Here is a 23242-nt window from a genome sequence, read left to right as displayed (position 1 = left end):
TCACAACTGCACACAGCACAGCCAAACTGTGGGAGCTCCTTCAAGGGGCACAGCCAGTGGCCAAACTCTGGGTAGGGGCAGATTAAGAAGTCCTACATCAGGCCAGGAATAAAGGCTGTGATTCTTCCTGGGGTAGAGATTGAGCCAGCAGGCACACAGAGCAGAGTGAAAAGCTGTGGTAAGGTGCAGGTCAGCTTCTGCTCTCAGGTAACAGTGACAGGATGAGAGGTGACGGCCACACGCTGCACCAGGAGAGGTTCAGGTAGGAAATTAGGAAACAGCCCTCTGAAAAAGCAGTCGGGCATTGGCACCGATGCCCAGGAAGGGGGTCGGGTCACCATCCCTGGTGGTGCACGAGGAACGTGGAGATCCAGCACTGAGGAACACCATCAGTGGGCATAGTGGGAAGGCTCGGCGTTGGACTTGGGATTTGCTTTCTCAACCTTAATGACACTACATTTCCATGCCTGAAAACATGAAGCCAGCCCTCGCCTAGCCGCCATAGCAGCTGGGCCGCGGGCGGACTACAACTCCCAGCATGCACCGCGCCTCGAGGGAGCATGCGCAGAGCCACGCCCCCTGACCTCTGCGTCCGCCGCCGCCGGCTCTGTGCGGGGCGCCGCCATCTTCTCCTCGTCCCCGCCGTCCGCCCAGCTCCGCCGCCGCCATGCCGGACGATCCGGACCCGGAGGTGTATAAAGCGCCGCCGAGCCGTACTCCGGTCTCGGAGAGCACCTCGACTCTGCCCAATCCGGTCACCTTCATCCAGACTGCGTTCAACTATATCATCGATGCGCCCGTTACCTTCGTACGAGGTACAGACCGGTCACCGGGCTGAGCGCGGCCTTCCCGCTGCCGTCGGAAGGGCAGCGATGCGGTGTGGGGACGGGGACACGGGACGGACACGGGACGGACACGGGGACACGGGGACAGGCAGTGCACGCAGCGGTGGTGGCACAGACGGACGCACCGACGCACCGGGCTGTGAGGTGCCTGACTGTGCCGCTGCTGTTGCAGAGTGGATCGAGCGCCAGCAAGCCAAGAACAAGTCCTATTACTACCACCAGAAGTTTCGCCGCGTGCCCGACCTGAGCGAGTGCCTGGAGGGGGATTACCTCTGCTTCTACGAGGCTGAAGCGCAGTGGAGGAGGGACAGGTACGGCTGGCACAGGGCTGCCCCCAGCGGGGGGTCACAGAGCTCTCCCGCTCATCTCGGTTGGCTGTGGGAGTCGTGGGGGTTGCATTGGAATCGCATGGATTTTGGGGTGTTGAATGGTTACCTAAGCCACTGTGTCTACCCCCTTACAGAACACTGGTGGTTGCAGTCATTCTGTCCCCTGGAGCCTGCTTAGCTGGGCAGGCTAGCATTAGTGTCATCCTGGTTTCTGCAGTTCTGCTCTTCTGTAGTTCATGTGTTGCAGTTGCATTCCGACTCATCTCCCACACAGGTTGGTGGATCAGCAGATTGTGGAAATAGTCCGGGAAAGGCTCGGTGCATGCAAGCACAGGGAAGGACCAAACCATTTTCAGAATTGTGCCAAGGAGGCGAAGCAGCTTGCACAGGTTACCAAAGCCTACCAAGACAGATGTGAGTACTGCAGCCTTTACATCTGCCATAGTTGTAACAGCATATGAGGAAAGGAAGGTTCAAAAGATCTTTTCTTTGCGTTAAAACTCCCTCTTGGAAAATGCTGCAGATCTGAGCTCAGTGTTCAGATGTGCCAGACCCACTGGGCCTGGGCAGTGACACTCCAATAAGCACAGCACAGCTGACACTCCTACAGTATCGAAAGCTGTGTGCATTTCTCTCTCAGCACTGCAGCTTGCACCTGTCCTAAGCGCCACACTTCACCTGGGTCAGACCTGGTTCCTCCTAGCTGCTGAGGGCTACTCTTCAGACATTCACATTATTACCTTTCCTTTTAGATGGTGATCTTGGTGTCCACGGAAATGCCAGGACGTGTCTGATGAAGCAGAAGCACAGGATGATAGAAGAAATGAAGGCACAAGAAAATGCATCTCAGTAAATCTGGATACAGAATAATTAGCACGTCCTGTCAGTGGTGCTTTTATCAATCCTGTGTTGCATCTGTGAACTGTGATGCCCTACAATAAACTTGCAAACCCAAACATCTGCCATGCCATTAGCATAGACTCATTCTTTGAAGAGGTGTGCAAAAACTTAGAATTCTTCCTTTTTGAGATCTGTTTCAGTTGGTTGTTACCACTCTCTAAATGAAGTCAGCTCCATGTACCCACCCCAGCTGTGGTACCCCAGGGTGTCCCTGCTGGATTTCTCTATTACCATTAATCTACAAACCATTAATTCTGCTCTACCCAACCATGGTAGGGAGCACCCTCAGAGTAAACACACTGTGAAAGGACAGTATAAGGGAATATTATTTTCCCCTCTCTTTGGTTACAAACCCCACTCAGGATTAATGTATGATTAACAAGGGTTAGTGTAAAACATTCTGTTCCACCCAACATATGTTCAGGCTGTAGCCCACAAACTTGAGCCTACTCAGATCCCAAGCACAGACTTAATCCATCTGCCCAATACACAAAGCATCCAATCAAACCAACTTCTTGTCCACTGACCACTTTATTGCCTTGTACAAAAACCACTTAAGTAGTTGCCACAGCAGCTGCCTGGGTTCTCTGCACTGAGACTCTGGTGTGGGTCTTAGCCAGATGATCAGTGAACTCCTGGATTAAAACAAAAAAAATAGCATTTAGTTTCTGTAAACCACTGTGGTGCCTTCTCAGCATCGTAACTTTTCAACAAGCTGTGTACACTGGGGTGGGATTTTCAGTTACAGTTCTGTTACTTAATATTTCACTTATTTCTTTCTTATTGAACCATGAAATGCTACTTAAGTACAAACTTATCAGACTATCAGGACAACGTGAGCTGGGAACTGAAGGAAGCGTTGCATGTGTACCTGGTAAGGAGACTTGGTGAAAACAGTCTCTTTCCAGAGGTCAGGAGTCAAGTAACTGTATGTCTTGGAGATGGCATCGAAGGTGGCCTTGGCTATGGAAAGAAGTTAAATATTGCACATCACTGTTACAGAAATGAACACCTGTACCCATTTACACATCTCCAGAAGTGTAGAATTTCAGAGGAAACAGAGAGACCATAACAAGATCTCTCTGTTATACTCTTAAAATTCAGTTTCCTTTCTCTCTCCATTTACGACAATTACACTACTTCAAGCAAGTGCAACCGCGCAGATTGGGAGATTGGGAGCTTTCCATTTGCCATGGACTTAACAACACCGCACCACTATTTTCCCTTCCAGTAAAACAACACATGCATAACTACAACGCAATAACCTCACACTTACCGAAGTTGCCAAGTGTGGCAGTACAGCCCCGGGCTGAGGTATAACAGTCATCGATTCCAGCCATCATCAGCAGCTTCTTGGGAACAGGGGCAGACACGATGCCTGTACCACGAGGCGCTGGGATCAGACGCACCAGGACAGATCCGCACCGCCCAGTAACCTATGAGCACAGCAGGTTCCAGCTTCCACAGCACACACCACAGCGTGACTCACAGGCAATGCACAACACGTTGTTCTTACCTTGCAAGGCACGGTGTGAGGCTTGCCGATCTTGTTCCCCCAGTAGCCTCGTCTCACTGGTACGATGGATAATTTAGCCAAAATGATTGCCCCACGAATCGCAGTGGCAACTTCTTTAGAGCATTTAACACCAAGACCAACATGGCCGTTGTAGTCTCCAATGGCAACAAAAGCCTAAAATGGAAGGAAAGTTTTCAGCCAAGGCTTTGTCATGCAGGAACACTCTCTCAGCAGAACATAATCCAGCAGGATCTCACCACAGATAACCAGAAGCATATGATCACAGCTAACAGTACACTACAACTAAGCAGTTGTTAAAGCAGCTCCTATAACTTATAAAGTTATGAAGCTTAGTAAGGTGCTGCATGGGCTGCCAGAGAGGTTTGGATGCCCCATCCCTGGAGGTGTTCAAGGCCAGACTGGATGGGGCCCTGGGCAGCCTGGTGTATTATTAAATGTGCAGGTTGGTGGCCATTGTTACAGAAGAGAATTAGAGCTTGATGATACTTGAGGTCCCTTCCAACCCGGGTCATTCTGTGATTCATTATGTCTGAGAAGCACACTTCTCCCCTTACAGTTTTGCCTCCCAGATCAAAAGTAACAAAAGAAAACTGGGTTTTAGATTTCTGATGCAGCCACAACTATCACAATCTGAATAAAATTCAAGAAAAAAATCCTCAGAAAAGATTACCTTAAACCTGGTACGCTGACCAGCACGCGTCTGTTTCTGGACAGGCATGATCTTCAACACCTCATCTTTCAGAGAAGACCCCAGGAAGAAATCAATGATCTCTGACTCCTGCAAGATTCAGCCATTTAATCACACTTCTAAGCCACACTTCTAAGCTGCAATCTCCACACAAAACAAAACACACAAATCTCACTGCTCTTCTCTGCAAATGAGTCCAGAATAAACTAAATAACAACACAGCTCAACTTGAGTGTTCTAAATAACAAATGCAGCAACTGATGCCAATTTCACAGTTCAGACCGAGACGCTGCTGCACGCTGCTCACCAGCTCTGAGCACCCACAGAACCTCACCTTGATGGGAAGGGAGAAGAGGTAGATCTCTTCCAGAGACTTGATCTTCATATCCTTGACCAGGCGACCAAGTTTGGTGACAGGAATCCACTAAAGAAGAAACAAGTAAACGACAATAGGCTTGCAGCATCTTCTAGAGGTATAGGGACTACAGACAACACCACGGGTCAGCCCGACACAACGCTCCCCGTCCTGCAGGCTCCGCTCACTTCCTTATCCTCTGCTTTGCCTCCACGGGCCCCACGGCCTCTCCCTCGGCCCCTACCACGGCCGCGCCCGCGGCCCCGCAGCCCGGTCCCGAAGCCGCCGCGGAAGCCTCCTCGGGCGGCTCCTGCCCCTCCTGCAGCACCGGCGTCGTCCGCCATTTGCTATATGAAAAGAGAAGTACATTAGCTAGAACACCGCCACCATCAACTAGAAATAACTACGCGGCGCGACCACAAAGCCCGGCCGGGACCCATCCGGCGAGGCACGGCCGGCCCCACACCGCAGGCGGTTCGGATGGGCGCGGATAGAGCGGAGGTCTCAAACGGCCGCCACCCCACAGCCATCGCCACTTACGTGTTCGTAGAGTAGAAGGCCGCCACTCGCCGCCGTCCGTTATTTATACTCAGAAAGTTCTCGCGAGAACACCTCTGTGTAGTGCCAGCCCGGCGCGCTGAATTCATAATATACTACAGCGCGAAAGGGGCGCTAACCGCTTAATTATACAGGGTGCGGGGCGGGAGGGCCAGCTGGAAGCTGTGCGCATGCACCACCTCTACGCATGCGTAGTCTCATGGTATAAAGGCGCGCACACGTGGGACTGCGGTCTGATAAGTGAGGAGGTAGGTGAGCTGGGGTTACATATGTGGGGTAGACGGGTTTGGTTTGTTTGCTTCTTCGTTTTTTTTCTCTTAGTTGTGTTTAGAGATTTTAAGCCTTTGCTGGAGTTGTGCTTGTGTTATAAGCTGTGCCTGGTAGGGGGTGGGTACAGAAAGAAGACTGTTGGTGTGAGGGCTGGGAAGCAGCGTTTGGCACAGTCTGAAAATCACCTGCGGTCTCCTGTGGCCTCCGGTGAGATAACCGTGCCGATAGCATAGGGAACATCAAAGCTTATTGCCCACGGTGACGGTGTGTGGGGAGTGAAACCCATGTTCCCACAATTTCAGTGAGGGGCCCTGGGGGGTGGTTGAGCGTGAGGGCAGTGTGTGAGTGCTGTGCGTTTCCCCGCAGGTGTAACAGCCCGGCTAGGATCCTTCATGTGAAGATGAGACAAAAAGCGTCTTCGTGAGAAGGCCGGAGGATTTACAGTTGGAATATTTCAAGGCTCTGCAGAACGGTTATAAACGAATGATTATATGAATGGAGCTGAGTACTTTCAATAAAAATTTACTTAAACGCTTACTCGAGTCCTGCTACTTGTATTTTTGTATAGTCCGTAAACTCTAGGGTTTGAAGGGTGTGGGTGTAGTGCTGGAACATAACTCGGACGAGTGGGAAGCCGTTCCCAGCCGCCTTCCGTTCCATAACGGTAGCGGTTTGTTCAGACGGAAGCGACTCCGCGCCCTGCGCTTCCTTCTCCCACGTGATGCGCAGAGAGGGTGCTTCCTGTGCTGGTTGTGCGTTATTCACATGCGCCGGAAATCCAACTCCCGCAGCCGGAAGTCCCGCCCTCGAAACCCGGAAGCGGCCTGCACGCGGATTGCAGGGTGTCATGGCCACGGCGGCGGGCAGCGCGGTGCGCTTCAAGAGCAAGTGAGCGGGGCTGGGGCTGGGCTGTGCGGCCGTAAGGTTCGCCTCCGGGAGCGGCCGAGCTGCGCTGTCTTCGCTTTAACAATCTGTCCATGCATTTCCCTTTTTTCCCCTCTCAGTTATGCTGTGTCGAGGAAAATCGAGCCGTTCTACAAAGGAGGGCGAGTGCAGGTAGTGGTCGCCTACGGCCGGTGTCTCTAGAAGGGGCTGGGGAGCGCCCTGCTCGCTGCTGGGGCCACCCCCACTGCATACTCTCAGCTCTCCATCCTCTGTTTTCTAGGTAAGCCGGGATGGAAAGTTCATGTTCTGCCCCTGTGGGACCAAGTTGAACGTGATCGATGTCGAGACGGGAGCTCTGCTGCACAGCCTTGAGCAGGTGAGGGAACACTGAAGCGTTTCCAGTGGCTCTCAGGCCTTGTAACTGATCTGTTTTGAAACTTTTGGGAGTGGGAATAGAGGGGTCTGAGAACTGTAACCCTGGCTGATGTCTGCATTGTTCGTCACTGTGTGCGTGGTGCTGGGTATGCTTGGGTCAGTAGAAGCTGTGGCAAAGGAAGGCTTGAGAGCACTCTGAAGCAGTGCACGGATGATTAACTGTGTTTTTATCACTTTTCAAGGACGACCAAGAGGACATCACTTCATTTGTTCTCAGCCCTGATGATGAGGTATGTGTATGGCTGTGTTTGCTGTGTGTTTTTCTTTCCTGAGCCTCCTGATAAGTCCAGTGAAGTCTGAGGAGTGTTCTGCCATGAATGTCCCTGGGGAACTCTGTGGAGTCTGTTATCTCTTCTGGGTTTGAGTCAGATGTAGGAATTACTGTTGATTTTTTTTACTGTAATTAGCTACAAAGATGCATCCATGGACAGGAATACATTTTACTCTATTCTGTATATATGCAGAAACTCTATTAGTTGATGTTTCATTTAAATCCTGATTTTTTTCTAGCTGCTTTCCAGCATCCATGCATATACTGAAGCACTGCAGGTCAGAGCTTCTGGGAGAGGTTTCCTGTTGTTTCTGATGTTTGTCTCTCAGTTTTGAGGAGGTCTTTGTGAACGCTTGTTATGCGTTCGGTGCATTTCCTAATACATTTTGGAACAAGTATTAGTCTTATGAATGAATGTTGAGATACTGAGGTTCAAGAACATCATAGCAATGGATATTTATGTTGTTTGTGTATTGTCACTGATGGAAGTGGCTGACTTTGTTTTCCTTTGCCTTGCTTTTCTGTAGATTCTTGTGACAGGAAGCCGAGCCCTGCTGCTGAAGCAGTGGAATTGGCGAGAGAACAAGTGTGTGCGCACGTGGAAGGCAGTGCACATAGCACCAGTGGCTACCATGGTCTTTGACTCTACTTCAACACTGTTAGCCACAGGTACGATCCTATTTCAGCCTAACTTAATGCAGCATGAGGTGTTGAGCTCTCTGTTACTTGCATCATCATAAGAGGCTTTATATATGTGTAAAATGTTTCATTGAGAGAGTTCTTCCAGTATTCTAAAATATTTTTAGTAAAGTGCTGGTAAATATCAGGGATTTATGAGACAGCGTGGCATAGTTAATCCGAATGTACAGTTAGGGATCCTTGAAGATGGAAGACAAGCATGAACTCTAATGTGTCAGTTGCACTTGAAGTTTATTTTCTGTGGACAGTCAGATTTTATTAGTGTGAAGTACTCATGAACTTCTCTTGGTGTGGATGGCTGTTCCTGGATTCATTTTTCTTTCTGCTGCCTTTGTTACTCATTAAATTTTACAGCTGTTGCAGTGTTGGACCTCCTTTCTTCATTCTGGCATGCTCTTCTTTTCTAAGGTGGCTGTGACAGCACCATTAAGATCTGGGATATGGTCAAGCAGTATTGCACACACAACCTGAAAGGATCTTCAGGAGTTGTACAGTAAGGATGAGCCCTGTTTTTCAGTCACTTAATGTGATGGCCTGCATGCTGGGATTGATGTGAATTGTCAAATTCTTTGTGTGCAATGCATTTCTATTTATATATTGGTCTAATGCAAAGAAGGTGCCAGGCAGCTTATTCCTACTCCATTCAAGTGTTTCTCCTCTCTAGCCTCGTTGAGTTCCACCCTGATATCTCCCGTCTGCAACTCTTCTCCTCTTCAATGGACTACAAAATCAGGATTTGGGATCTGAATTCCAGCAAGTGTGTGGCTGTGCTGGATGGCCACTTCAGTGCTGTCACCTCCCTGGCATTCACTGCAGATGGAAACACGTTCATTAGGTAAAAAAAGCTTAGCTTTTTCATTAACTCTGTCTCTTGGCAGAGATTGGGTGCTTGAGTGAAGTTCGGGTGGGGTAGTTTGTCCTGTGGGGGTAAGAACTGCTAGAAGTATTCAGTCTCAGCTTGACAATGCATTGTGGACTTCTTCAGAGAGATGTTGAACCCACAACTCCAAATTTGAGTTCAGAGATTGAGTTGAATGCTCTTTAATGCTGATTTATCTTGTAGTTCTGGCCGTGATAAAATCTGCATGGTGTGGAACCTGAAAACCAGAGAAAGTAAACGAACTGTCCCTATCTATGAGGTGAAATTGCATTTCTTTTATTCCTTTGAGATTCTCTGCTGTCTTTGTAGGTTTATGTGTATAATGTATGGGTTCCTACACGTGTGTAAATAAAATGTGGGTTTTTATATATTGTGATGTGACACTACTCTGTATTTTCCCAATGCCTTAAAACTCTGTCTGAAGCTGTTTGTTATCTCTGTACTTGCTTGATGTGGCTGTGCCTGGGCAATTTGTAGAAGTGTATGCTACCTATGCCCTACTTCTGGAGAAGGAAAGAGAGACAGTTGCTAGAAAACTTTCTTCTTGCTTTGTGTCTGCCAGCCTTTCCTAGGCACCTGTGTAGTGTAGTCTGGGGCATTGAAGCATGGTTTGCGTGCTTTTGGCACTAATGAGCTGTTAACACAGCTGCTTGCTGCAACAGGACTCTAATCCTTTGTGCTAAGCTGCTGTTTGGCCAACTCCTTTGTAGAGCGTGGAAGCTGCCATCTTGCTGCCTGAACGAGGAGATTTCTCTCAGCTGGGTGTGAAGAAACAAGGGCTGCATTTTCTCACGGCTGGCAGCAAAGGTGAGCATCCTGTCATGTTGCTGCTGGAGTTAGAGGCTAAGGAAGAACTGTGCTTAAGGTGCTATGTTGCTGTTGTTCCTGGGATACGTGGTTTGTGTGGCAGGAGTGTTGGGCTGAACTCTTGGGGGATGGAGAGCAAAGCCTTCTCCTGATTTCCTTCAGTGATAGCAGATGAGGAAGAATTATCAGGCCTTAAGGCTGTGTGGCTTTTACTTGTACACAGTGCCAAGGTTTGTTTTATATTCCTTGTACAATCACTGTCTAAAACAGTGGCTCTGACATAATCTATATTATTTGCTAGGGGTCCTGAAAATCTGGGAAGTTGCTACAGCTGCTTGTGTGTACACCCAGCCTGTTCCCTTTGAGCCTGTGGAGTCAGAGGAGGAGGCCAGTGAGCACAGCCTGACCCACTGCATGCTTGTGCCTGAGAGAAATGAAATAGTTACAGTGTCTGTGGAGCACAACATTGTTTTATATGATGCTCAAACTCTTCAGCTCAGGAAGCAGGTAACAACCCTCAGCCTTTCTTTTCCTTTTATCAGCATTTTAGACTCAGCTTTGCTTCCAGTGAAAAGTCTGTTCTTGAAATAACAAGCTTTATTGTTGAAAGTTTGTTCCTGTACTGTTCCTTGGTTACAAGCCAGGAAGCCAGATCCACTCTTGGAGTTGGAGGGATATTGCACAAATAATACCGAATGGAAAGCAGAACAGCCTCAGACAAAAAATCCCTTCTGTATTCCAGCTTATGTCTAATAAGATCAGAATTAAGTGAAAGAAAATGGGAATGCAGCCTCCCTGAGAATGGTGCCATTTGGTGCTTCACCCTGTTTGACTTTTTCTGTTCTGCCATCCTCAGCTTGCGGGTTACAATGATGAGGTTCTGGATGTGAAGTTCCTCGGGGCTGGTGATTCTCACATTGTTGTGGCTACCAACAGCCCTCAACTGAAAGTGTTTGAACTGTCAACATCACACTGCCAGATCCTCTATGGCCACTCAGGTGTGTGTGAGTGTGTGTGGTCAGCTCTGATGGAGATGGGTGGAAGATGTGGAAGCAGTTCTTTATCCCGCTTTTCTCACAACTTTTATGTGGGACTGGAGTCACTGGGCTCTGTCTGGAGTAGCATCACAACTTATTTTGGTGGTTTGTTTGGTTGGTTTTTTTGGGGGATTTTGTGGGGTATTTTTCTGTACGCTCCTGACTTCGCAAATGCTGCTTTATCTTTATCCAGGTCTGTCAGTTCAGTCTCTCTCACTAACTGAAATCAGTTTAGTTTGGAGTTGAGGGTGTAGGTATGGGAGTGCTTGCTCTGATTGCTGTTTTGTGGCTGCAGTGACAGACCTGCACCAATGCCATATGCCATCTGCCACTTCATAAGGAGTGCAGATATGTTCCTGAGTCTCTCAAACCCGGCCCTAATCACTGAGCTGTGGACTTCATACTAATTAATACATTTCTGTTGTCTGATTTCAGTATTCCTTTGCATCCAGCTGTTTTTATTTCCTCTGTTTAGAAACAATTCTTGCTTTGGATGTCTTCAGGAAAGGCCTGATGTTTGTAAGCTGTGCTAAGGTGCGTAGGCATTCTTCATTGAATGAAGCTGTTCATTGCTATTGATCTTTATGGATAGAGTTGTTATATTCCAGTATGGCAGGAAGGGCTTTTGTTAAGATGGCAGTTATGACTGCTACATCCCTAAAATACAAGAGTCTTCCATTACGCCTTTTAAATGTTGCTCCCTTGCTCTAATGAAAGCAGGCAAAGATACAGGCTTAAAAGCCACTGAATAGCCAGGCTTACAGATGTAGTAAATGCGTGGAAGTCTGATCACTGTCTGTTCTTTGCCATTACAGGACAAAAGCATTCGAGTGTGGCGGATGAATAAAGATGGCAGGGTGGTCTGTGTGGCCCAAGGGTTGGGTCATGCTCATGGGGTAGGCGCTGTCTCTTGCTCAAGGTAATAAAAATCAAACAAAGTTTTACCTTTGCAGGCATGAGTCATGGCTGCTGTACTGGTCCTTAGTGAATGTTTTGGTGAATGTCTGCTTCTGAATAACATTGTTTGTCGTGTTTGAATCCAGCTTGTCAGGGTGCTCTGAATTGAAAGGAGAATGTTTGTGGTTTTCTTTCTTGAATGCACATTTGTCTATAAGCTGTGAAGCTTGCATTTCTTTGTCAGTCTACCCTCTGTTTGGCTTAAAGAGCAGCAGCTGCTTAATTTGCCAGATAATCCTCAAGTAATTTGGAGAAACTGACTGGAGAATGGAGGGAGTGTTCCTATGAAGGTGCTTGCTTAAATTGCGTATATGTTTATCAGCTCTTCTACTTTGTGCTGCCTAGCAGTCTGGAGGCCTAGCTTGTTCAAAAGTTGCCACATACCTTAGTGTGCAAATGAAGAAAGCTAGCAGTGTTTTGGCTAACGGCTGAATGGACAGAGGTTATCCCAGGGGCTTAAGTAAAATGAAAGACAACTTTCAAAAGCACTCATGCTCTGTTTAATGTCACAGCAGAGTGACTGTGTGAATTCCAATTGAGGACAAGGCCTTTTCTCAGTGCAGTGAAAACCACTGTTCTGCTTTCTTATGCTTGGCGTGCTTCTTTTCTCTCTTCTTTCAGGTTGAAAGAAAGCTTTATAGTGACCAGCAGCCAGGACTGCACAATAAAAGTGTGGAATATCCCAGAGTCTCTCACTTCCAAAGCAAAAGCAGCCTTGATCTCCAGTCCAGAAACCCTTCATGCGCAAGTGACTGAGAGAGGTCATGACAAGGTGAAGTTCCACCTGATGCGAGAGCATATTTTTAGTACTTAAATGCTCTCCTGTTTTATACCCTGCAATTCCTGGCTCTCTGACAGCAAAAGCAGACTTAAACTGCTTTGCTCTCTGTTTCTGTGACTTTTGCAGGACATAAACAGCGTGGCAGTTTCTCCAAACGACAAACTCATTGCCACGGGCTCACAGGACCGGCTGGCCAAGCTGTGGTCCTGTTCTGATTGCTCTTTGCTGGGTGTCTTCACTGGACATAAGCGTGGAATCTGGTGTGTGCAGTTCTCTCCAGTGGATCAGATTTTGGCCACCTCTTCAGCAGATGGAACCCTAAAGCTTTGGGGTCTTCAGGACTTCAGTTGTTTGAAGGTAATGACAGCTCAGATTGCTCCTTGCTCTAGGCAACTCTCACATGCTACACAGATTGATTTTTATATATATATATGTATATATATATATATATATGTATAAATATATATATATGTGTATACACACACACACACACACACACGTTTTTTTTAATTTACCTATCTGGGCTTTGGTATTATTGGGCATTATTCTCTTGAAAGAGGATCTTCTTTGAAAACCTGGCAACGGCTGTAATACTTTGAAGCTGCTTTCTTGTTTTCCAGACCTTTGAAGGTCATGATGCCTCTGTACTGAAAATCATTTTTGTAAGCCGAGGAACACAGCTGCTCAGTGGGTAAGTGCCTACACAAGAAGCCAGAATGGTTCAGAAAACATAGCTGGTATGAGCAGCAAGGACTGTGCAGTGGATTTAGTTTTAGAGAGACTGATAGGAGAGTGCCATCTTTATGTCATGTGGCAGAGATGTGTCTTGTTTTCCTCTCCAGTTACACTATGTTTCCAGTTAGCTCCACTGATGTTGCTGGGTTAGTGACATACACCACAGGGCAGAGCTCAGGATGCATTTCACCTTACTGCTTTTGGTGATGCAAGAGCAGCCAGGGCTAAATTCTTACTGTTAGCTGCAGAAGGTTTGTTCTCCAGCTAGAAGCAGGAATGAATGCAGTTTATCTCCTGAATTGCCCTTTCTTACAGAAAGGCTGAAATGTAACAGACCAGAAACGCCAGGAGAGCGTTGAAGTGTATGAAGAAGTGTAGGTAGTAGGGCATTCCAAGATGGCATCACCCCAGGGGATGCCATACCAGGAACAAGTTGAAATTCTTTAGATCTCTCAAGATGTTTGGTTAATTCTGCTCATATTTGGTAGGTGCTGGAATGAGTTTATTCATTATTTTGGGGTGGGGTAGAGCAAGAATGGTCTATCCAGTGATTTCCTGAGATTGTGTTTTCGTTTTGTTTTTTTTCTTCTTCCAAAAGTGGTTCTGATGGGCTCTTAAAACTCTGGACAATTAAAACAAATGAGTGTGTAAAAACATTAGATGGCCATGAAGATAAAATCTGGGGTCTTCACTCTAACAAGCAAGATGACATGGTTGTGACAGCATCCAGCGACTCCTCCATCACACTGTGGAAGGTACAGTGCAGGGTCTTTGTGTCTCTTTTCTGGGTTAGTGATCAGAATGCATTTGCAGCGTTCAGTATCTCAGTGATTTCTTCCTCACTGTTCCAGCATGATACGTGTTGTCCTCATTTTATGCACCTTGCAATTACATCAGTAAGACGTATCTTGGATATTTTTTATTTTGTTTGGTTTGGGGTTTTTTGACCACGTTGAATTTCTCCAGTTGATGCTTTAAAAGGAACAGGAGTTGGTCTTTAAGTGGCCTTCCCAGCACTGGTCTTCTAGAGAGAGCTTGGAGGGAATTGTTAGTTGTTGGATTTAACATATAAATGACTTGACCTGGAGATCTTGCTGCAGAAAATGATTTTCTCATCACTTAGTGGCTCTTTCATCTGAATTAAAACAAGGTATGACAAAGTTATATTCTGGTTTTATAGGATGTCACTGAAATTGAACAGGAGGAGGCACAAGCTAAACGGGAGGAGCAGATTATGAAGTAAGTTGATTGTGGGTAGTAGTGGGCCATGAAAGGTGCCTTATGTCTGGTTAAAATCTCCACACTTAGAGCCATCCAACTCCCCCTGATTTGAAGGCTGTCCTGTAGAGGTTTAGATGCTGCCATGGCACCAGAGGCTTTTCTGCTTCATAGAAGTTTAATTGCTGCAAATCCTTGCTATAATATTGTCAGCTTGATAATGGATTGGTGCTCCTAAGATAAAGCATGTCAAACCCCTGAAACCTGCTTTCATTTTGTCCCGCTTCAGCCAGCATTGAGTAATCCAAGAATCCCTTGAACATGCCTAGGGTAATTACCTCCACAGTGAGGGCACTGAACCATCCAGTGGCATGCACTGTTCACTTCATGGCATTCAACCTCTGCACACCATTACTGCCAAATCAGCTACTTTCTGTACTGAATGCCAAATACTTGTCTCATACTCCTGACTGCTTTGTTTTCCAGAGAACAAGAGCTTTCTAACCTGCTTCATGAGAAAAGGTTCCTCAAAGCATTAGGTTTGGCAATCTCTCTGGATCGTCCGCACACGGTGCTGATGGTCGTTAAGGGTGAGTTCACTCTGTACTCTGAAGGTTTTTTTTCTGCCCTCTCTGCTTTCCATCTTTTCCAGGTAGACGCTGACTGAAGTCAGACACAGGCTACAGTTTGAAGGTTTTAATAAACTGAAGTTAAATTATTGAAGTCAAATTATCTGAAAGCCTCTATTTTACCCTTTTCCAATAACCCCTAAAGGTTTGGAACTGTCACAAGGGATGGTATTTTTTACAGAATCTGCAGTGTAGGAGGGAGGCATGGGTCTTGTTCTTGAAATATTTTAATTTTAATTTCCCTAATCCTTAATTTCCTCTTTTTAGCCATCCTCAAGGAGAGCGATGGGCGAAAGCGCCTGGAAGAGAACATTGCTCGGTTGCGGAAGGATCAGAAAGGTTTGTTACTGCGTGGTTTCAGAGCTAAAACCTTTCAGATTTGGGGCTTATTTTCTGAAATGAAATTAAAGCTGATCTCTGAGACAAGAGAGATGTTTTTTTTGCCCAACCCATGTGCACAGATGTCCTTCTTCCCTAGAGGCGGTGTTAACGTTCTTGGTGACATGGAATACAAACTCTCGAAACTGCCATGAGGCTCAAGCTGTCATTGAAACCCTCCTGAAGCATGAAGCACCAGACAACCTCCTGCAGTACTCGGGCATTAAATCTGCTGTGGAGTCCCTGCTGCCTTACACTGGTGAGCGGTGCTGCAGAAACAGTTGGGCAGTGGGCAGGTTAACCCAGCCCAGAGCTGCTGGGAGGTGCCTGCAATGATGCGCTGTGGAAATTGATTGTATCCAATCTCAGCTGCCTTCTGCTTATGTGAGATCTGAATTCTCTTCCTGTTTTGTGCTCTGTGTGCATACAGAGGTTGTGGATCTTCCAACTCTGGAAGGATTCAGGGCCAGGTTGCATGGGGCTTTGAGCAGTCTGGTCTAGGGGAAGGTGTCCCTGCCTGTGGCAGTGCTGTTGGAAGTAGATGAGCTCTGAAGTCCCTTCCAACTCGCACCATTCTAAGATCCTGGTGTTGTGTGATATAGTGCCTTGTGGCCTCTCTTTGTTGGCTTGGACTGAGAGTTTTTCCACAGTTTGTGCCTCTGTGAGGTCTCCTCTCATGTTGTGAATGCTCCATCTGCTCTCTGCTAAACAGAAGAGAGGTGTTCTGTACCCATTTCTGGTAGACTTCTCCCCTTGTGATACCAACCATCAGTTTTCTTTCTTTGCAGAGCGCCACTTTCAGAGGCTGAGCCGCTTGCTGCAGGCCTCCATGTTCGTTGACTTCATGTGGCAAAACATGAAGCTGGCTGATGTGTCACATCAGGAGGATGTGATTTTGTGACTCTTCCCTCACCAGCTGCTGCTTCCTGACAGGAGCCCGAACTGCTTTCCCACCACACAGCACCTGGAATACTTTGTATTTTATAATATCTTTTTTTTTTTTTTTTAATTAAATTGAATTTCTAAAACAAGACCATTGTTTGGTCTCCTTGCGATTTAATGAAAGGAAGGATTTGTTCCTTTGGGCAAGTTGTGCCTTCCCTTTGTATTTTCACAGCCTGGATTTTGAGGCCTGGGCAATAGGAGTGCTCAGTTCGGAGGGAAGGCAGAATCTGGCTGTGAGTGAGATGTCTTTACAGTGATTGTAAAGGCTTGGAGTTGGGAGATACTACTGGCCACACTATGTATCCTGGTTTAGCTAGGAGGTGTGCATGGATCAGTGTTGTCTGAGCACTGAATATTCTGTGTACCTGGGCAAAATGTAGGCTGCGCCAAGGCAGGAATGTCAGCTTTCCTGCCCTAAATGCAGCACTTGGCAGGCACATGGGTGTGATTTTAATTCTCCAACAAGCAAGTCTTTGGAGTACAAAAACTACACAATCCTTAGAGATATTTTTGTGTTTTATTTCAGAGACAAGTGTATAAAACTTAGAACAATACAAACACCTTGCAAGCTGGCTAAAATGCCTGATTTTAAAAAAAAAACAACAAGAACAGACATAATGGAAGGCTAACTAAAATTAAAGGCAGCAATCTATATAAACCTATCACTTTTCTAACTCAGTTTTAGCAGATGAATGTAGTATAGGAAGTACTGTAAATTTCAGTTGCTATCAAACCCCCTCTTTAAGTTTTGCTCATCACTGGGAGCTCTGGCTCACACTACCCACACTACCCAGCCAGCAAGCAAGCTGTACTACAGCCCTTTTTATCCCTATGCCTGCAGAATGCCATTAAGGCAAGGTAAGAGATGAAATTCCTAGGTACTACCAATGTGTTTTGTCCTCAGCCATTCAGAGTCCAGCCAATTCACACATGTTTTTGCCTGGTCAGTTTTCTGCTACCTGAGTTCATGTAGCCTTAAAGTAAAAAATTAAATAGAACTTAGATCTATTCCAGGGATTCAGGTAAATGCTGTTCACGTGCCTGTAGCTATGGGTTTCACTCCTCTGTTCTCCAGCACTGTCATGTAGCCACAGTGTGAGGATTTGTGCAAGAAAATTGTGACATTTTGATAAATGGTGGTGCAGGATAAATATGTGTCCAAGGAAGGGTACTGAGCCCTAAGTGACCTATGCTAAACAGAAGCTGCTGGATCCTAACTGCAGCTCTGCCAGTAACAGTGTGTGCCCTGGTTAAAGCTCCCTGGCCATGGCGTGCATGCTACAGCATTAACCCAGCAAAACCACGTCTGCAAACTCTGAAAGCAGCAGTCCCTGCAATGTGAGGCATGGGGCCCTAGGGAGCACTGGGCAGGGGATGAAGGGGTGGGCAGGCAGCTGACTGCTGCAGGGCACGCTTGGTGACTGTGCTGCATCTCTGGAGGATCTCATGGGCCGAGGGACGCGTGGGCACCTTGGGGGCACCTGTGGGCACCTCTGAGTCAGCGAGGGAGTTTAGGTCAGCAGCAGATGGCTCCATAAAGCCTGAGTCGTTCCTGTCCTTGCGGGTGAGGCGTGGAGATTTGCTGCTGTGTGTGGCTGAGGTGGGTCCAAGGACCGGGCTTGCTGCCTGCTCCACTGCAGGCAGAGACCTGGACAAGTCCGGCTTCCAGCTCAGCACACTGCTGGGTTCACTGCCCGAGCTGAGCGAGGAGCTGTCAGACTCCAGATCTGGAGTGGAGATGACCCTGGGCAGAGATTGTGATCTGTTCCTCAAGGAGCTCACAGCTTCATCACGGCCATCCCCTGAGGTGCAATCCCTCGCTGTGCTGTCTCGCAGGAGCTGGGGAGCCGGAAAGGAGGAGCAGAGCTTGGGTGTGGAGATGTGGAGCCCACTGCCCATGATGGTCTGCAGCCTGTGGTGGGGGTTCTTGTAGGCCTGGAGGCACATGGAGGGCATGTAGCCTGTGCGCCCGTTGTAACTGAGGAGGAAAGGGGAAAAGAAACACTGAACTAAAGGATTCTTCCAGCTTTGACAAAAGGTAGGGGAGCACACAAGGCTTGTGTGCACACAGAGCATCAGGAAGAGGAAAGTATTCATCTCAAACCAGCTTTAGAGAAGCCTCCTTACCGGATGAGCCACCAGCCATTGTCGGATCTCCTGACCACCTCCACCACCACGCCTTTGTTCAGAGAGAGCTCGTCTTCTTTCTGTGACTCGTAGGCCCGCATGACAAAGTACAGGCTGCCTGGGGAGAGAAGGGAAGGCTGCGTTGTCTTACAGAGGGAAAGTTGGGCAAGAGCTCTGCCAACCTCCTCAGAACCCATTCTGTGAAGGATGAGCAAGGTGTGACCTTGAAACCAGAGTTGATGCCTTGACACAGAAGCATACTCACCCTCCTCATCTGAACTCCTGACGTTCTGGATATCCTTGTGAACACTGATCTGTTCCAGGTACGAGGCTGGGAACCAGGCTATCTGCTTGTCTGCATTTTCCACAAGCCACCACCCTGCAGCAAAGAGTAGAACAAAATTTGTAAAGCCAGCAGAAAGCAGAGAGATGATCAGTAACACCTCAGTGTAGGGACACAGGCAGGAGTCATAGGCAGATGTTCCATGGACCAGCTCAGTGCTGGCACTTTGGCAGAGCTCTATCCAGACCAGAGTGCAGCATGCAGACGTGTTGGGCTCTGCAAAGCATGAACAGCTTTCTGCTGGGAATAAGGTCCTAGGTCTCAGCTCAGACCCAGGCATCCCTCGATTAGAAAAGAACAGACCACTTGTTTCCTCCTGTTTAAATCCAGGTAAACACCCTATGTGTACCAACATCACCCATGTGCTTGATGTTACAGCCTTAATGTTTGCCGAGCCTTAAATCAATCTAGAAATCTTTCAGCATGCATCCCTGAAATGGAAGGATCTGAATCAAACCTACCAGTCATGTCCTTCAGTAACACTTCAACAATTTCCTTCTTAGCGACATTGAAACTCCTGTTCTTTGTGTCTTTGGTTTCAAAGGTTTCAATGCATCGGTAGCTCTGAGACACCTGAGGGTACGTAATGGAAAGCTGCTGCTGCTGCTGCACCTCTTTCTTCTTTTCCCCTCCAATTTCTGATGGCATGATTACAACACTGAAAAGCAAAGTTTGATGTTGGTTTACTGAAAGCTCCCACAGAAGGCTGTCAAGTAGTAATTTCAGTAAAATCATGGTTATTCTGTAGACTAAGAGCAGCTTGATATCAAAACAGTAGAAAATTTGGGTAGAACATCTCTGCTCTTCTGCTCCAAAATGTAACTGCTATTTCTCTACAACGTTTTTACGAAGAGATACACAAACAAAAAATACAAATAGGATTTCACACCTGTCTTCAGGAAAGCAGGGATCGAGGTCTTGAGTTTGTGCCTTGAAAAACTGAATCACATCTTCACCCTGGGAGATTTTAGCATCCACTTTCAGCAGTTCCTGCGAGTAAGTTTCCAGCAATTTCAGTCGCTCCAGGGACCTGCTTATCTTCCCTCTCTTCCTCTGTTTCCCATTTATATCTTTAAAATAACAAAAGCAAAGTTGATCCAAGACAGTAGCAGACCTGGATCAGAGCAGCTGTGCCTGAGCACAGCACTGCCCCGCTTACTGCACCCCCACCCAAAGCATATGCAGCTGTCTCTGCCTCCTTGTTTTAAATAGCTCCTGATAACATTTTTGCCTATCTAAAATTTGTTGTAGTTCATCTGTAAATGTTACTAAGAGCCCCAAGCTAATAAAAGTGTAATACTCATCTACCAAGTGTATTTATACCCAAAACCAGGTGTTTCTATGCTATTGTAAGTCAATGGCAGCTAGTGAGTAAGGTCTATGTCATCCACAACAGCTGTTCCCAATGGCTGTGTCATGTCTGCTGATCCCTCAGTGAGTTTTCCTCCCTACCTTTAAACCTGGGTATGATCCGGTCAGATCTCCTGAGCGATCCACTCTCAATGGGGAATTTTCTCTTCAGTTCTTTCTAAAAGTGAGACAAAGCAGTGAGTAGGGATGCTGATCTCCTTCCTCCTTCCCCAGGATGTGGATGTTATTTCAGGGAGATATTCACTTACATGGAATCTCTTAAATTCTTCAAGTGTTCGGTAGATGAGAATGTTGTTTTGATCTGACCAGGACACGAACATCATATACTTCTGGGAAAATAGAAGAGAAAACAGAATGCATCCTTGTCATGATGTTCAATACTGGATGTTTTCAAGCAATGAGCATTTGACAGGATCTGTCATTTAGTTTTTGGTTTGGGCTGACTGTCACGTAAGAGATGAAATTAAAAACTAAACCTACCAAGATATTTCCTTAATTTCAGGGTCCCAAATGAGCATTAAAAACAGAAAGAAAGTCTGAAACAGCGAAGAGGAAAACAGCAGAGTCTCAGATAACCACTTTCTTATGAGCTGAACAATTATGAACAAGTCTAAGGGACCCATGTCCTAAATGATAACACTTTAATAACACTGAAGGTTAATGAGCATGCATACTCCTGAAATAACTAAAAATAGATAAAATTTAAGGAAAAAAAACATATCAGGTTAAAATACCTTTTGCTTTCTGCATTGCATCAAGCCTACAGCCTTCACATCCACTGGGAACTGGCTCATCTTCCCTCACTGCCTGTCCTGCAGCTGGAGGCTGAGCAGGGCACGGCCTCCTGCAGTTTAAATACTGTGGGCTGGAGGGAGGGCACCGGCTCTTTGGGCCACACTCCTTCACTGCTTCCTCCTCCGCCCAGCAGCTTGAGGAAAAACTCTGTCATTTTGCAATTATCGCATGCCTTTTTTCTGCTCCCCTGTCTTTAATGTGCAAATACTGAGCACAGGTGTTGGGGCATAGTTCAGGGAGCTGGAGAAAAGCGCTTTATCTTATCGCATGCTTTAGAGAACGGTGCCTATAAATGGTCCTCCCTGCTGCCAGGAAGGTTTGTCATCGCTAGGTGCATCATTTCTGGGTTTCTATCATCCTTGGGTTTCTGTTATCACTGGGTTCATCACCCCCTGGCGTTAGCAGAGCTCTCTGGGCAGCAGCAGCAGCAGCTGTTCTCAGACAGCGCACTGCGTTTCCTTCAACGGATGCATTTATGGCTCTGCTGCACCAACACCCTTATGGGAGCCATCCGTGGCCATAACAGCTTAGGCTGCAATCACAGCAGTCCCCAGAGCTGATCACGAACATGGTTGTAAAGAACAAATCAGACAGGATTTCATGTGCATGCCAGCTGCTACAAATCTCTCTTTTTCACGAGTGATTCCTACCTGTTTAGTAAAAGGTGCTCGACTCCAAAAGGAGCCCTGGTAGCCCTATCCACACTTGTATGCTCTCAGAAAGAAATGGGAGACACTGATGCTAACACTGTTACAGCAAAGGGTGAACAGGTCCCAGGGGCGTAACTGAAGAAATCCCAAAGATTTTAATGTGAAAACATGCACCTAAAGCACCCTGAGGTCCTGCCTCAGGCCTGGGCATCCACCTGCACTCAATGCGATAGACAGGGAGGTGGAGAACCACTCCCAGGAGAGCCCCAGGCCTATGGATCAGCAATGGCAGCCAGCACTGCGCAGCACAGCCCACCTGGTGGGAAAAGCTGAGCGAGGAGATGGATTTACTTCATTGCAGCAATTGCTCCTTGCTGCCCTCAGGCACTGCCTGGTTGGTAATTACAGCCCTGGAAGGCCGTCCTCTCCCTGACCTGTGGCTGTGGCATGCCTCAGGTTATGGCTTGGTCTAGGGGCATCTGTGTGATCTGGCCGCTTGCCCTGCCTGCTCTCCCTTCTTTGATGAAGCCTGAATTGAATCATTATCATTATTGGAGCCCAAATGGAGAGGCTCAGCCCTGCCTTCCCTTCCATTTTCTGATTACATTGGGCTTCTTAAATCCCTTAGCAACAGGTGCAGAGTACCTTTCATCTATTAAAAAAAATAAAAATCACAATCAACTGATACAGAATCCCATTGGGAAGTCAGACAAAATGACTTCGGAGCAGCTAGAAAATACACTAATTAGGGCTTTGGTTTCATGAAAACATGTGAGGCTGCCCCTGCCTGCAGGGTGGAAGCTGCTGGGGACAAAGGAAGTGTGTTGGTGAAGTCTGATCTATTGCTGCTGGACCCCTGGTCTCCTTTGTTAAGGAAAAGTTGTACAGCAAGCACTTCAGTCCCATGCACGCATCTGGTGGGAAAACCCCTTCCCTGCCTTCTCTGGACACTCCCCAGCTGATAGGGTGACACGGATACAAGGCAGACTTGCTGCACGAGGTTTAGCTCCTCCATCTCTGCTTGCAGCTGGTCAGCAAAGTCACGTGCTGCTAAACCTGGCTGGCTTTTGTGGTGAGAGAAGGAGATCTTTGCATCCAGAGGGATTGTTCTTTATGACTGTTAGCATTTGCAAGCCACCAACAGAAGTGGCAGCTCCTCCAGCAGCACAACTGTGCTCCAGGATGGGGTCGTGTGTGCTGGTGCCATTGAGTGGCCAACACCAAGCAAAACACGCCGTGTTGGTTTTCTGTCCCAGAGCAAACACAAACTCAGTGTATTTCCAAAAGTGTAAAGGTGTAAAACTGTTTACCCTAAGTGGAAAAAGCCAGAGACAGTTGAAGTCTTCAGAAAATCTGAACTCTGAACACGTACCAAACCGCTGGAGGAAGTTTAGACATATTTTCATTCTATGTAAATACTGTGATTGCCAGTAATGCAAGAAGAGTAGGTAATGGCCTTGTGTTTGACAATTCCAAAAGCTTTGCCACATTTCAAAGCTCTCAGTGCAATCATGTAGAGGGGCGGCTGTAAAGCAGAAGCGAGATACAGAAAGCATCACTCAGCGCCACAACATAAGGCTGAGACTACATGGAGGCTTAGGATCACCTGGGGCTGGCAATCCACCCCACTGCATGGAGAGCTGATGTTCTGAGATAGACTGCTTGGTGACAGGAATCTCAAAGCAAAGCATGAGCAAAACTGATGCCTGTGGTACTGCTCCTAGAGCACCCTCAAATCACTCCAAAACCATGGCAGGTCAGTGTCACGCCTGCAGGGGCAGATGGAGAACGATCCAAAAGAATCTATTAACTCCACT

At 47.1% G+C, this 23242-nt stretch overlaps 4 protein-coding genes and 2 non-coding genes across 7 annotated transcripts; 3 read left to right on the top strand and 3 right to left on the bottom strand.

Moving 5' to 3' along the window:
- The first annotated feature begins 579 nt into the window (after positions 1-579).
- NDUFB10 (NADH:ubiquinone oxidoreductase subunit B10) lies at positions 580-2147 on the top strand. Its single transcript, XM_048962380.1, has 4 exons — positions 580-815; positions 1018-1156; positions 1449-1588; positions 1927-2147. The coding sequence occupies exons 1-4, from the start codon at positions 668-670 to the stop codon at positions 2025-2027; spliced, it is 528 nt and encodes a 175-aa protein (XP_048818337.1). The 5' UTR covers positions 580-667; the 3' UTR covers positions 2028-2147.
- A 439-nt stretch (positions 2148-2586) lies between these two features.
- RPS2 (ribosomal protein S2) lies at positions 2587-5287 on the bottom strand. The gene is made up of 8 exons (XM_048962377.1): positions 5195-5287; positions 4843-5001; positions 4634-4723; positions 4282-4389; positions 3591-3764; positions 3351-3510; positions 2946-3037; positions 2587-2709 (listed from the first exon to the last, which is right to left on the bottom strand). The coding sequence occupies exons 2-8, from the start codon at positions 4996-4998 to the stop codon at positions 2629-2631; spliced, it is 861 nt and encodes a 286-aa protein (XP_048818334.1). The 5' UTR covers positions 4999-5001; positions 5195-5287; the 3' UTR covers positions 2587-2628.
- Positions 3111-3248, bottom strand: LOC125701015 (small nucleolar RNA SNORA64/SNORA10 family). The gene has a single exon (XR_007380136.1). It is a non-coding gene; the product is annotated as a small nucleolar RNA SNORA64/SNORA10 family (small nucleolar RNA).
- Positions 5288-5367: 80 nt separating the features above from the next.
- Positions 5368-16173, top strand: TBL3 (transducin beta like 3). Of its 2 annotated transcripts, none has more exons than XM_048962370.1 (23): positions 5368-5460; positions 5849-6370; positions 6487-6538; positions 6648-6743; positions 6985-7032; positions 7601-7742; positions 8181-8265; positions 8437-8607; positions 8836-8911; positions 9363-9459; positions 9761-9966; positions 10316-10457; positions 10972-11030; positions 11312-11415; positions 12075-12225; positions 12361-12591; positions 12855-12925; positions 13568-13724; positions 14150-14208; positions 14674-14777; positions 15084-15155; positions 15295-15453; positions 15983-16173. In XM_048962370.1, the coding sequence occupies exons 2-23, from the start codon at positions 6204-6206 to the stop codon at positions 16093-16095; spliced, it is 2562 nt and encodes an 853-aa protein (XP_048818327.1). In that variant the 5' UTR covers positions 5368-5460; positions 5849-6203; the 3' UTR covers positions 16096-16173. The 2 variants fall into 2 exon arrangements, with proteins under 2 accessions (XP_048818327.1, XP_048818328.1); XM_048962371.1 differs by lacking the exon at positions 5368-5460 and adding an exon at positions 5471-5689.
- LOC125701017 (small nucleolar RNA ACA64) lies at positions 5652-5780 on the top strand. Its single transcript, XR_007380138.1, has one exon. It is a non-coding gene; the product is annotated as a small nucleolar RNA ACA64 (small nucleolar RNA).
- A 545-nt stretch (positions 16174-16718) lies between the features above and the next one.
- NOXO1 (NADPH oxidase organizer 1) lies at positions 16719-20821 on the bottom strand. Its single transcript, XM_048962375.1, has 8 exons — positions 20715-20821; positions 20229-20309; positions 20062-20137; positions 19499-19679; positions 19071-19267; positions 18532-18645; positions 18267-18384; positions 16719-18117 (listed from the first exon to the last, which is right to left on the bottom strand). The coding sequence occupies exons 1-8, from the start codon at positions 20772-20774 to the stop codon at positions 17493-17495; spliced, it is 1452 nt and encodes a 483-aa protein (XP_048818332.1). The 5' UTR covers positions 20775-20821; the 3' UTR covers positions 16719-17492.
- Positions 20822-23242: the final 2421 nt, after the last annotated feature.

Source organism: Lagopus muta, chromosome 15 (assembly GCF_023343835.1).
Source record: "Lagopus muta isolate bLagMut1 chromosome 15, bLagMut1 primary, whole genome shotgun sequence".
NCBI lineage: Eukaryota > Metazoa > Chordata > Aves > Galliformes > Phasianidae > Lagopus > Lagopus muta.
Note: the sequence above shows the minus strand (reverse complement) of the source record. Positions and strands in the feature narration are given on the sequence as shown.

Excerpts from the sequence above, each read along its gene's own strand:
- NDUFB10 (XM_048962380.1), top strand. The coding sequence starts at position 668 with ATGCCGGACGATCCGGACCCGGAGGTGTATAAAGCGCCGCCGAGCCGT. Across the intron at positions 816-1,017 it reads GCCCGTTACCTTCGTACGAG|AGTGGATCGAGCGCCAGCAA; the intron begins GTACAGACCGGT and ends CTGCTGTTGCAG. Across the intron at positions 1,157-1,448 it reads GCGCAGTGGAGGAGGGACAG|GTTGGTGGATCAGCAGATTG; the intron begins GTACGGCTGGCA and ends TCTCCCACACAG.
- TBL3 (XM_048962370.1), top strand. The coding sequence starts at position 6,204 with ATGCGCAGAGAGGGTGCTTCCTGTGCTGGTTGTGCGTTATTCACATGC. Across the intron at positions 9,460-9,760 it reads TCTCACGGCTGGCAGCAAAG|GGGTCCTGAAAATCTGGGAA; the intron begins GTGAGCATCCTG and ends ATTATTTGCTAG. Across the intron at positions 11,416-12,074 it reads GGCGCTGTCTCTTGCTCAAG|GTTGAAAGAAAGCTTTATAG; the intron begins GTAATAAAAATC and ends CTCTTCTTTCAG.
- NOXO1 (XM_048962375.1), bottom strand. The coding sequence starts at position 20,774 with ATGAGCCAGTTCCCAGTGGATGTGAAGGCTGTAGGCTTGATGCAATGC. Across the intron at positions 20,138-20,228 it reads AAGAATTTAAGAGATTCCAT|AAAGAACTGAAGAGAAAATT; the intron begins GTAAGTGAATAT and ends TCTCACTTTTAG. Across the intron at positions 19,268-19,498 it reads CCCTGCTTTCCTGAAGACAG|TGTTGTAATCATGCCATCAG; the intron begins GTGTGAAATCCT and ends TTTGCTTTTCAG.
- RPS2 (XM_048962377.1), bottom strand. The coding sequence starts at position 4,998 with ATGGCGGACGACGCCGGTGCTGCAGGAGGGGCAGGAGCCGCCCGAGGA. Across the intron at positions 4,390-4,633 it reads TCTTCTCCCTTCCCATCAAG|GAGTCAGAGATCATTGATTT; the intron begins GTGAGGTTCTGT and ends TGAATCTTGCAG. Across the intron at positions 3,511-3,590 it reads CTCACACCGTGCCTTGCAAG|GTTACTGGGCGGTGCGGATC; the intron begins GTAAGAACAACG and ends CTGTGCTCATAG.